We start from the raw sequence: 12,001 nt of genomic DNA, 5'->3' as shown, positions 1-12,001 counted from the left end.
TCAGTGTAGCTTCATGTGAATGACATATGGGAGAAATGAATAGCTGTAGCTCTAGAAGCGGGAATAGATTGCTGTGATGAATGCACATGCTACTTTCCTCTAACCGAAGCCCCATCTGTCTAAATGAATTTGGTGTGATTGCTTCACAATAAATATACATGTGGGTTTTATCATAAAAACTATTTGTCTTCCTTTTCCCTCATGGAGTCAGTATAGCATTTTTTACCATGTGTTTATGAAAGCAAACTTTTCACTTTAAATGGAATTGGAAGCTGCATGTTATTGCATACAAATTCCCTATCTGAAATCACTTATATTTAATTAGTCATTGGGGGATGAAATTGTATCGATGAGAGTGCTTCTGCTTGGAGGGAATTGCTATTCCTTCACTTCCTTGAAATCAGCATTTTCTTCATTAAAATGCTGTGTGCCCAGTATCCCAGGGCTCTTTCCACAGGGATATTTGTGAAGGAGATGTTGAGCTAGGTTGTTCTGAAAACTCACTTAGCTTAGCAGTTTTCTCCTAATGAGAGTCCCTTTCCTTTTCAGATTCACAATAAGTTTGTATATATATTAAGGAAGCAAGTAGTTCTGGTAAGGAGTGAGATAAAGCAGTTAGGTTATTATTCCAGTATTCAGGTTTTTTGGGGTGGGGGTGAGAATTCACATGAAACTAGGTGGCAAATTAGTTTTATTAAATCTAACAAAACTGGGTTGAGCTTCTCTGCCCTTGAATGCATCTCTTCATATTTCTAAGTTCTTCGTTTATAAAAGTAGATGGTGATGATGATGATGATTAAAATTTGTCTTCTGCCCTATACCCGCAGGTCTCAGGGTGGTTACAACATAAAATCACAATATAAAAATGCAAAATACTTAATATAAACAAAAGCAACCCATTTAACCCCCCCCCCATATTTTAAAAGGGCATTGAATGTCAATCAGCCAAAGGCCTGGTTAAAGGGAAACATTTTTGCCTGGCGCCTAAAGGTGTCAAACAAAGGTCTTTTTGTCCAGGACTGTACAGATGTTAGCTTGAATGTGTGGAAGGAAGGGCAGCATATGCTATCCTACCTCATCACACACAGGTTTAAAGTAACTTCTGAACAGTTCAATGGACTGCTTTGTTCAATTGTGTGTCTGTTGATGTTGAGACTTCCAGTTGGGGTCTTCAGAAACATGACTTCAGATGATTCCTAAATCAAAGTTTGAAGGTTTGGAAATGAATGGCAGGCTTGGGACATTTGAAGTAGGTTTATAACTTAATTTTTGTAGAGCAAGAACTAGTTACAGTGGTACCTCTGGTTGAGGATGGGATCCGTTCCGGAGCTCTGGTCGGATCCCGAGGTTTCCGCAACCAGAGGGACCGCTTCTGCACATGTGCGTGGCGCAGTAGAGCGCCTCTGTGCATGCGTGCGGGGCAAAACACTTCCAGGGGTGCTGCTTTGGCAACCCAAAGTTTACGTTGCCCGAGGTGCTACTGTATAGTTTGCCAATATTGAAGCAACCTGATTAGTGCCACACAGTGAAATCTTGCAGAGGAGGCATGCCTTCCCACTTGACTTAGGATTTGTATCTCTAGCACATGCCTAAATATTGCCCCTCCCACTGTACATAGGTATCATGATTCACACCATCACTAAAGAAAAAAATCATAGCTAAACTGTCTCCTCTGGGCCTGAGTGTTACATATAATCGAGTGCAAGAAATATCAGCCACAGTAACAAATGTACTGTCTTGTACTGGTCTTGACGTTTCCGAGCACAGTTCAAAGTGTTGGTGCTGACCTTTAAAGCCCTAAATGGCCTCAGTCCAGTATACCTGAAGGAGCGTCTCCACCCCCATCGTTCTGCCCGGACACTGAGGTCCAGTACCGAGGGCCTTCTGGCGGTTCCCTCGTTGTGAGAAGCCAAGTTGCAGGGAACCAGGCAGAGGGCCTTCTCAGTGGTGGCGCCTGCCCTGTGGAACGCCCTCCCATCAGATGTCAAAGAGAAAAACAGCTACCAGATTTTTAGAAGACATCTGAAGGCAGCCCTGTTTAGGGAGGCTTTTAATGTTTAATAGATTATTTTATTTCATTTTTCTGTTGGAAGCCGCCCAGAGTGGCTGGGGAATAAATAATAAATTATTATTATTATTATTATTATTATTATTATTATTATTATTATTATTACTGTGTAAACAATACATGGAATGTCCCAGCCACTCTGGGTGGCTTCCAACACATAACAGTAAAAATACATAATAAAATGTCAAACATTAAAAACTTCCTGATACAGGGCTGCTTTCAGATGTTTACTAAAAGTTGTATAGTTATTTATCTCCTGCAAGAAATGAGGTTACAGGGAACCAGGCACAGGGCCTTCTGGGCAGTGGTGCCTTCCCTGTGGAATGTCCTCCTATCAGATGCATTAATGAGAAACTGTATGTGTTGGAAGTTGCCCAGAGTGGCTGGGGCAACCCAGTCAGATGGGTGGGGTATAAATAAAATTGTTGTTGTTGTTGTTGTTGTGACACAGTTTGGACGGGCACACACCATTTCCCATGTATTCACAGCTGCTAGGGCTGTGAAAATTTGTGTTCCTGGCTTTTTAGACCTGTCTACCCATGTACTATCTGAAACCAGATGTGAAATATCTTGGCATTATTTTCAGCTCTCCAATCCCGTTTTACACACACACACACACACACACACACACACACACACTGCACATAGAATAAAATTGTGTGATACTTAACCATATGCCTGGTCCTTCTATCGAAGTAAAGGAGTTGGTTGTTGAGGATTAATATTCATGGAAGGAAATCTTAAGTGCCCCTTTGATCAACTAGCAAAAGTATTTTTCTTTCCTAGTAGTTTTCCTATGAAAGTTTTCTGAATTACTTAACCAGTCGTGTTTCTCAATTTATCAGTGTAATGGAAGCAGTATTGTGGTAGGGTGGATGAGAATTACACTTATTTCTTCTGGGACTTCATTAATTATCAGGATAAATCCATATTATTTTCATTAGGTTGTAGGGCTTAATACACCAAACTTAATGAAAGTTAAATGAGTTGTACATTTTGGACTCTTAAAAGAGAGTATTAACAGCATTAGGCATTTAAAATTAAGTATGTTGTGTTGTTCCAGATCAATCTAAAATGGAATTGCGGGAAGGTCTTTCCCATTTTACTACTTTGACACTCATAATAAACATCTTAAAAGCACATTGGCTCTGAAAAAGGATCCTAGAGTTAGATGAGTTTGAAGCTGAAATGCATTAATAAATTGAAACAAATGTAGCCATTTGCCTAGTAAACCAGAATCCATGTTTTTTATTATTATTACCCACCATACTCATTAAAGGTAGAATAAAATTAGTTAAATACAAATAGCAACCTCTCATACTGTGTGGGGTGAAAATAAGATAGTTGGGTAAGCTCTCTGTCACAAGCTTAGTCAATTTTAATTATCCAAATGTTATTCCCATAATTATCTTAATAGTTTTTTCTGACAAGCGGGGTGTTAGTTTTTGATGTATTTCTTTGCCGTATGGCTTTAAGTTAAAGAAAATCTATAACTTTTCTTCATGAATTCTCTTTCATGCAGTTTGAATTTTTGCAAGCATTTTCCTACTTTGCAATGCAATGTGTATGTATATTAATTTAATCACACACACACACACACACACACACACATATATATGAATGAGAGAGACATTTGAGTAAACTTTCCAAAATAGTCAGTAGATGATGCCATGCCCCCTTTTCATTGGACTCCTCGCTTTTCGATATGAAAGCTTGTAAAGTTTATACATCAAATGATCTTTTGTGTGTGAGTGTGTGTGTGTGTGTATTGATAGTTTGTTTTAGGGTATTCAAGGTTATCCCCTGAGCTGAAGGAACACGTTCTGAGCCCCTCCCATCTAAGGTATAGCTCTAAGAGGGGCAATGATGATGGGAAAGTTTGTTCGGAGTGTCAGTCTCTGTTTTGAGTCCTTATATTGTGCTTGGTCACTCCGAGGCTGCTGCAGACACTGTAGGTGCAGTCCCTATGACATGCAGGCTCGTGTTATTTATTACAAACAGCATTTTTGCTGCATCTGTTCATTTACATGTTTAGAAAGAGGCATTTTTACAGATAGGCACGGCAGCATTTTTAGGTACTCGTGTGCATGCAGTCCCCTCTGGTCATGAAACAAACCACATTGTGGTGTAGAGAAACAAACAAACTCATGCTCCAATAAAATATTTATGGTGTACCCACTTTGCTATGAACTCTTGCACCTTTTTAAAAAAGTTCATTGTGATATACATGTCAAATTTATTCTATAAATACTGAGAAAATAACACCCTTAACTATCTTCTGAGTCAATTCACAAAAGTTATGAGAAGCAATGGAAACTGAATATTTTAGTCACTTGTGCTTGTTTTTTCTGTTTCTTCATAATGTGCAAAGAGAAAGAACTTGAATATCTTGTTGCAATAGTGATGTATTTAAGGGTTGAATACAATTTAAGTGGCTGTTGTCATTTTTAGGCTGCGATGTGACAAAACAAGATTCTCAGTTACAATTTCAGCCTTTTTGAATCAAAGCATCTTCTAACAGGCAGCTTAATGTATCTATAAAAGTAGCAGAAGGCCCATAAATGTAACATAGCACTCTCACTCCCAGTTACTGATGTTTGCGTCCCATAATTTTATGCACTTCACTCACCAATATTTACTTTCATTTGAGGGTAGGTTAACAGCTTTCTGGGATGTTTTTAATCAACTAAGATGTCAAGTGTGATCCCTGCAGCTGCTACTGAGGATGAACATTGAAACTAAGGATGAGATCTCCTCTTGCTATAGACACATGCACCATTTTAAAATGTGTTCTAGATATGTACGGTAGTTAAACCAATTCTGAATCTTAATACAAGGTGCGCTGTCTACCCAAAGATCATAAAACAACTGCCCCGATCCACTTCTAAATATAGCCTCTGCTGTAATCAGGAGTTTGAAGGGGGCCAGATATTTCAACGACCTCATTCTGCATGTACCCCTGTCAAAGCCACAGCCCCTTACCCATTGCAGCTTTCTTCCCCCACCCAAAGCTTATCTTGCTGTGGTGGCAGGCTTTCATTCCTCCATGGCATCTTGAATACTGCAATGGGAGCATCACATTGTGCTTCTTTAGAATGCTTATTTTCAATGCTAGGAATTTAGGAACACTGTGGAACTATATTTTGTGCAATGCGTATGCCTTTGCAACATTCAAGACAGATGTAAAAGATGCAGAGGGACTGCTTCTCTGCTGCAGCCATCGGGAAGATTTGTGGGAAAGAGGTGCCTCTAGTGGTGGGGTATGTGTTCCAGCAAATTCATGACCCAGGCCCATGAGTTTTTTTAGTTTGTGCTTTGTCTCAAAATGAATTCAGGGTGTGTTTGAACTTGTAAGTTTGCCATTTTATGCCTCTGAATTCTGAACTTTAGTTTAATTGCAGGTTAGAGACTAGCCAAACTTACCAGCTGTCAACTGGCCAACCATTACAACTCTCCACTTACTGTCCTGTTCTGACTGGACCAACTGTTTGGCAGCCAGGTGCCCTCCACATATTTTGGATAAAATCTCCCATCAACCCCAGCTAGCACAGATGACTGGGGTTGTCATTTAAAACATCTGGAGGGCATCAGAGCAATTCATTTCTGACCTATTCTTACTTGTGGTGTATCCGAAAGCCATGAGGAATTCTCTCCTAGTTATTTTGTTCATTTGTTTTTATAGTGCATATGCAAGAAGAACCAGGGGAGAGCCAGATGAACACGTAGGGGTGGCTTTATGTTAGGAATGGGCTGGACTAACATGTTAGCAGTAGACTGTCAGATGATCACCTGAATTGTTTTCATTTCTATCAAGCAGCTCATTGTATGTGCCAGATCAATCTGAAAAGGCCAAGTCTGATATTTTTGTGTAAAGTTCAAATGTATGCATGATGAGAACAATAACCAGTCATGATAATATTTGGCAATAACAATTCTTGCAAGACAGTAGTATGTTAATTTTAACACCCCTAGTGGGAGAGAGGGGTGTATAGGGTGATAGGGGAGGGCTAGTACCTCTGGAGTGAGGTATGCCGTGCTCCTTCTGGAGTAGTTCACCTTTGGTCCCTACCTTGCATTCAGCTTTCAGCTTTGGCTCCTAGAAGCTGTCAACATGGAACAGTGGCCACACCTCAGGAACAGCTTAGGAGAAGGAAAACTCTGGTCCTAAGTCCTGTTGTCTGGGCAGCCCAGGACCTCCATACGCACTGACCAGGCTTCCACCCCAGGGAGGTCAGTTTGGTGCTGCTAATGCAGTGGTTTGACTTCACCCCCGGAGGCGCACTCCACTGTCTCAAGACAGACAGATGCCAACAACAGTAGCGGGAGAGAGATCTTGTGTCTCTCAGTTGCCTCAAACTGTAAATTAGCTTTGCATAGATGTTGCAGACCGCATCCTTGTATTTCTTGACCTTTGACCCCACAGTTAGCATTTCCCCAGCACCTCCCTTGTATCCTATATAATAAAGTGCAAGTGTCTCTGCGTCCAGTATTCCCTGTGTCCCTGGGTTTGCGCTACTGCGCATTTGCCCCACGGACACAGGGATTGGACGCAAACCTTTCACCAAAAGGGAAAGAGTGGTAAACAGTTTGAATGTTTTTTAAATAAAATAAAATAAATCTACACAACATAAACAGTTTAAAATCAACAAACGAGCATAACAAAAGTCAACAAGGCCAAAACACAAAATAAAATCAACCCAAAAGATGAAAAGACAATTCCCAACAAATTTGCTGGAGTAATATGTATAATAATCATGTATGGTAAGTTGCTGCTGCTCTTATTTTTATTTGCTCATAAAATGCCCAAGCTTTTCTAGGTGCTGTACAGACATTAAAAGATAAAACAGGCTTGCAGTTTAGCAAACGTGATACAAAAGGAAAAAGGGAGGAAGAAGAATGTTAATGGCTCCTTATTGCAGACAAGTGAGGGGAGCTGCGTCTGAGAGGCATCAACTAGGGAGTTCATGCCTGAGGGACATTTTAAACCTTTTAGAATTACCACCACCATTTTTGAAAATTAAACATAGATGGCATCTTTGTTTTCACTAATATGATTGATTGGCACAGGTGCTTCTTAATTCTTGCTATCAGTCAGTCAGTCAATTTTATTATAGCAAGAGCCAGCAATACAAAACAACACAACTCCCAACGAAAGAGCAGCAACATCATTGGAGGGCAGGACAAATTGTTATAATATGTTATTCAATAAAAGAGATTTACGTTTTTTAATAGCTAAGGTGCAAAATTTGGCCACAGTGTAGGATACTGAGCTCAAAGAATCTTCCAAAAGGAATTTTCGTAATGTTTCGGGGGGGGGGGTTCCAGACAATATTGCAAGGGTGTGAATTTTGATAACAGGGGTAAAATGAGTCGCGATCGTTCTTCACTATAGAGTTCACAAACTAAAAGAATGTGAATAGCAGATTCCACCTTATTGGACATGCATGGGCAAAAGCGTTCATTGATTGGTACACGCAAGAATTTGCTGTGTAACACAGCTGAAGGCATCACATCAAATGGAGCTCTGGAGAAGGCCCATCTATAAGATTCATAAGTAATATTGGTTAGATACGGGGAAGCTGCCAAATTAGGCCAAGATTTTAGACACCTGTACTGTAGTTCTCAGGGAGTAAGGCATCTTCTTTTTGCAGTTTAATATCTAAAAGCCTCTGAGTAATAATTGTTTTTGCCTTATTCAAAGTTCCATTAAAAAGGTCTTCTGGGTTTAGGCCAATTTGTTTGATCTTGTTAGTAATTTGGATTAAGGGGCTGTGGCCAAAAAATGAGGTAACATTCCCTTTGGGTTTTAATGAATTTTCAACCAGAGGGATATTGCTTGTTCCCAGACTTTTAATTCAACTCTGGGCAGTCCTGCCTCTTGCCTTAATATTACATTAGATGTGCTCTTAGGGGTGCCAAATAGAGATCTAAGAAATTTTGATTGGACTGTTTCGAGAATCTTAAGATTGGCAGAGAGTCCAATTTGTGAGCCGTATAGAAGTTGGACCAGAGATTTTGCCTGAAAGACTTTTAGGGCCATAGGAAGGAAACCAGCACCTTTCCTTCTAAATAGTCTAAGAATGGCGTTAGTACTTCTTTCTGCTGAGGTGGCTGATGTGGTCAAATGTGTTGAGAATTTGGTGTTGTAAGAGAAGGTGATTCCTAAGTATTGGAAGTTCTTAGTTTGATCTGTGACATGTCTCTTCATATTCCAATTATGTTTCCTAAAGGAGCAGCCAAAGCGGACAATTTTAGTTTTAGCAAAGTTAATTGTTAGCAGTTCAGTGTTACATTGATCACTGAATTTCTCTAACGCTCGTTTCAAGCCAACTTTGGTTTGAGAAAGAAGTACAGCGTCATCCGCATACATTAAAATAGGAACTTTTCTGCCACTAGAAAACACAGGTGGGTGAGTATCAATTACATGCAAACATGATTAAGGAATTAACATAGATGTTAAATAAAAATAGAGCCAGTAAACATCCTTGTCCGACTGAATTTGAACTGGAATTCCATTGGAAAGTCTGCTATCCTGAAGGGTGTTATTTTCATGTAATTTAATTAACAGAAGTAATAGCCTTATGTTGATGCCCATATCAGCCAGTTTAGCCCAAAGCCTTCCCCTAGACACGGAATCAAATGCTGCCTTTAGATCAGGCATCCCCAAACTTCGGCCCTCCAGATGTTTTGGACTACAATTCCCATCATCCCTGATCACTGGTCCTGTTAGCTAGGGACCATGGGAGTTGTAGGCCAAAACATCTGGAGGGCCGCAGTTTGGGGATGCCTGCTTTAGATACACGAAGGCCGCATACAGTGACTTTTTCCAGTGTTTCACATATTTGTAGATCAAATAGTCAAGCACTAGACAATGATCAATAGTAGAGTGGCCAGGTGTGAAAATTCTTGCTGTCGTAGGTTATATGTAGAAGTCATTGAGAAGAGAGGCTAGGTGCCTTCTGCAGCAGAATACAAAAGTGTTTATAGGTAACAAGCATAGTCATTACTTGAAAAATGCAATGGTTATCCTGCTTTTGGGTTCCCCACTCCATGCTTCAGTTTATCATGAGAATATTTTGTTCTATTATCGTAGGATGGAAATGAAATTATTTGGTTAAAGCAACTGCCAGTAAGATAAGCAGTGCTGCCATTTCACTATGGATAGTCACTGAAATATTAAGCAGAAACTATCTTGTTTCCTCTGCCTATATTTTTAATCGTGCAATCTGGTTCATTGCATAATGTGTGCAAACACTTCTGTAGGTATTCTGGATTGGTTAGGGTTTTATTGCTTGCGGGGGGGGGATACTTTGATGAAAGACACTTAATTTTATGACAAACAGTGAAATGACAATTGATTCTAACTTGGTGAAGAGTACATCTATGCTAACCTGCCCAGTTAGAGTTCTGAATTATTGGAACTGTCAGAAGTGACATTAGGGTGATTTGTACAGTGTGGATGAATGTTGATTCAACCCATCAGTTGAGGTGGATAGTCCAAAACATTAGGGGGGGGCATCAGGTTGCCAAAACGAGCAATACATGCCTAACTTGGAACCCAAACAATAAAAATGTAGACTGTTCTTCCCAGTTAATGATTTTGTTCATTTTAATTACAAAAAATAAGATCCTTCTCATTCAAATAAGCTTCACTTCATATGAGTTTCCATTCCCAAGTGGGATGGAATGGAATGTGGGGCAAGGGTGAGAATTGCAGGGTGCCGATCTTTTTGGACAAGTGAACCATAAGCTTGGAAGTGTGGAATGGTGCCACTCCAGTGAGCTCCGTGATGCATAAGCAGTCCTTCACCCCAGTGCCTTTGGGGGCTTTGCTGTCAGGAGTCTAGGCAGGCGTGCACACTGGAGATATAGGCCAGATGTGTGGGGCCATTCACGATCGGCTTTCCCACACATTATGCTTGTGCTGCAGTTTTTGCTAACCCTGTTTTACAGCAGAGGGAACCACCAGCAGTCCATTCATATGTGGCTCTTGGACTGATTTCAAAAGCCCCCTCTGCAAGTAAACAGTTCAAACTTGTAGCAAGAGGAATCTGCCCACTAGGAGCTAAAGGGGTGACAGACAGAGGGGGCCGGTTGCAGAACAAGATGCCTACTTGCATGCAGCACCTGGCAGATCACCCTCAATGTAATTCAGTCTTTGCAGAGAAAGGTTTGCCACCCGTGTTCTACAGTGAGCCCTTTGCTCTCTAAACAGTGGAGATCTGACTCTTTCTAGTCTTTGTTGCAGTGTACTTTGTAACCTAAAAGCTTGCATCCTTTCTCCAGCAAATGGTTTGTGCAAATTAAGACACCTTTCTCTGAGTATAGAGGGGAACTGTTAATACTAAGAGGCATAAAAAAGAAGATATTGTAACAGTTTACAAATGCGGCCACAAGGAGACAGTTATAAGTAATTATCAACTTTTCATATTAACTGATTTTGGGGGGGGGGGCTAGAATTTTTATTTCCTTCCTGACTGGTGCTTTTTTGTATTGCATTTCCTTGAGAAATTAAATGGTTCCCTCCCTCTTCTCCTTTAGGGTGATCTTTCTGCTGTTAAGCACTTACTGGAAAGTGGAGCAGATCCCAATGTTAAAGACTATGCTGGATGGACTCCACTGGTAAATATCAAGTTTTCTAAACATATCCATTCTTTTTCATTCTGTGCCACTTTTCTTCTCTCGCTCTCTGTTGCACTTCAAATGGAAAAAGTGGCTTTGTCATCACCTTTCAAATGACAGTGCTTTGGCTGATATGATTGGCTGGAGTACTGTGTCCAGTTCTGGGCACCACAATTCAAGAACGATACTGACAAGCTGGAACGTGTCCAGAAGAGGGCAACCAAATTGGTCAAAGGTCTGGAAACGATGCCTTATGAGGAACGGCTTAGGGAGCTGGGTATGTTTAGCCTGGAGAAGAGAAGGTTAAGGGGTGATATGATAGCCATGTTCAAATATATAAAAGGATGTCATATAGAGGAGGGTGAAAGGTTGTTTTCTGCTGCTCCAGAGAAGCAGACACGGAGCAATGGATTCAAACTACAAGAAAGAAGATTCCACCTCAACATTAGGAAGAACTTCCTGACAGTAAGAGCTGTTCGACAGTGGAATTTGCTGCCAAGGAGTGTGGTGGAGTCTCCTTCTTTGGAGGTCTTTAAGCAGAGGCTTGACAGCCATCTGTCAGGAATACTTTGGTGGTGTTTCCTGCTTGGCAGGGGGTTGGACTGGATGGCCCTTGTGGTCTCTTCCAACTCTATGATTCTATGATTTCCCAGGAAAAGATCGTGCTGAAGCTTTGCTGGATTTTAATTCAGTACTACAGTAAACCAGCAGTTTGGGATATGAGGCACAGCAGGCACATTGGTTTTAGAATACGTAGCATGGTTCCCACAGTTCACAGCCAGTGTCCCATGGGTATACCAATCTGGTGTAGCCAGACGCTTTGGATGGATAGGGGACCCACACAAGATGAAGACACTCATTCATTTGAGGCCTTGTTTGTGTTGGATACACATCAGTTCCCCTTCAAAACTAGCATACAGAGATTCCCTGCTCTGCAATTTGTTGTTCCATAAGCTTTCCCAGACTATGGTCCACTTCATGAGATGGACCAACAGGGCTAGTGGGCTGTAGTTGTGATGGGAATTGTAAGCCAGCAACAGGTGAAAGGCATTATGTTGGCATCAAAGGGAGAGCTTAAGTAAAAAGTACTTGGCCCTAGGAAACACGGTGTTGAGTACAGTATCTACAAAGGATGCACTGGTGGTGTTTGTTAACAATACATGCTCTTGTTATGTTTTCAGATTTTTCTTGTGTGGGAAACGATTTTAAAAGGAGATTGTCAGAATTCTTGCAGATAGGGCTGGTTGCCATAAATACACTCAATCATCAAGGACAGGGAATAGGCCAGTTTGGACATGATTATAGAATCAT

At 40.8% G+C, this 12,001-nt stretch overlaps 1 protein-coding gene across 1 annotated transcript in view; it reads left to right on the top strand.

The window, feature by feature from the left end:
- BARD1 (BRCA1 associated RING domain 1) overlaps positions 1 to 12,001 on the top strand; it is a 70,428-nt gene that overhangs the window by 37,956 nt on the left and 20,471 nt on the right. Inside the window, exon 5 of the mRNA XM_035138954.2 lies at positions 10,610 to 10,690. Within this exon, the coding sequence (XP_034994845.2) occupies positions 10,610 to 10,690 (81 nt within the window). The remainder of the gene's footprint in view (positions 1 to 10,609; positions 10,691 to 12,001) is intronic.

Source organism: Zootoca vivipara, chromosome 1 (genome assembly GCF_963506605.1).
Source record: "Zootoca vivipara chromosome 1, rZooViv1.1, whole genome shotgun sequence".
In the NCBI taxonomy this organism is placed as follows: Eukaryota; Metazoa; Chordata; class Lepidosauria; order Squamata; family Lacertidae; genus Zootoca; species Zootoca vivipara.
Note: the sequence above shows the minus strand (reverse complement) of the source record. Positions and strands in the feature narration are given on the sequence as shown.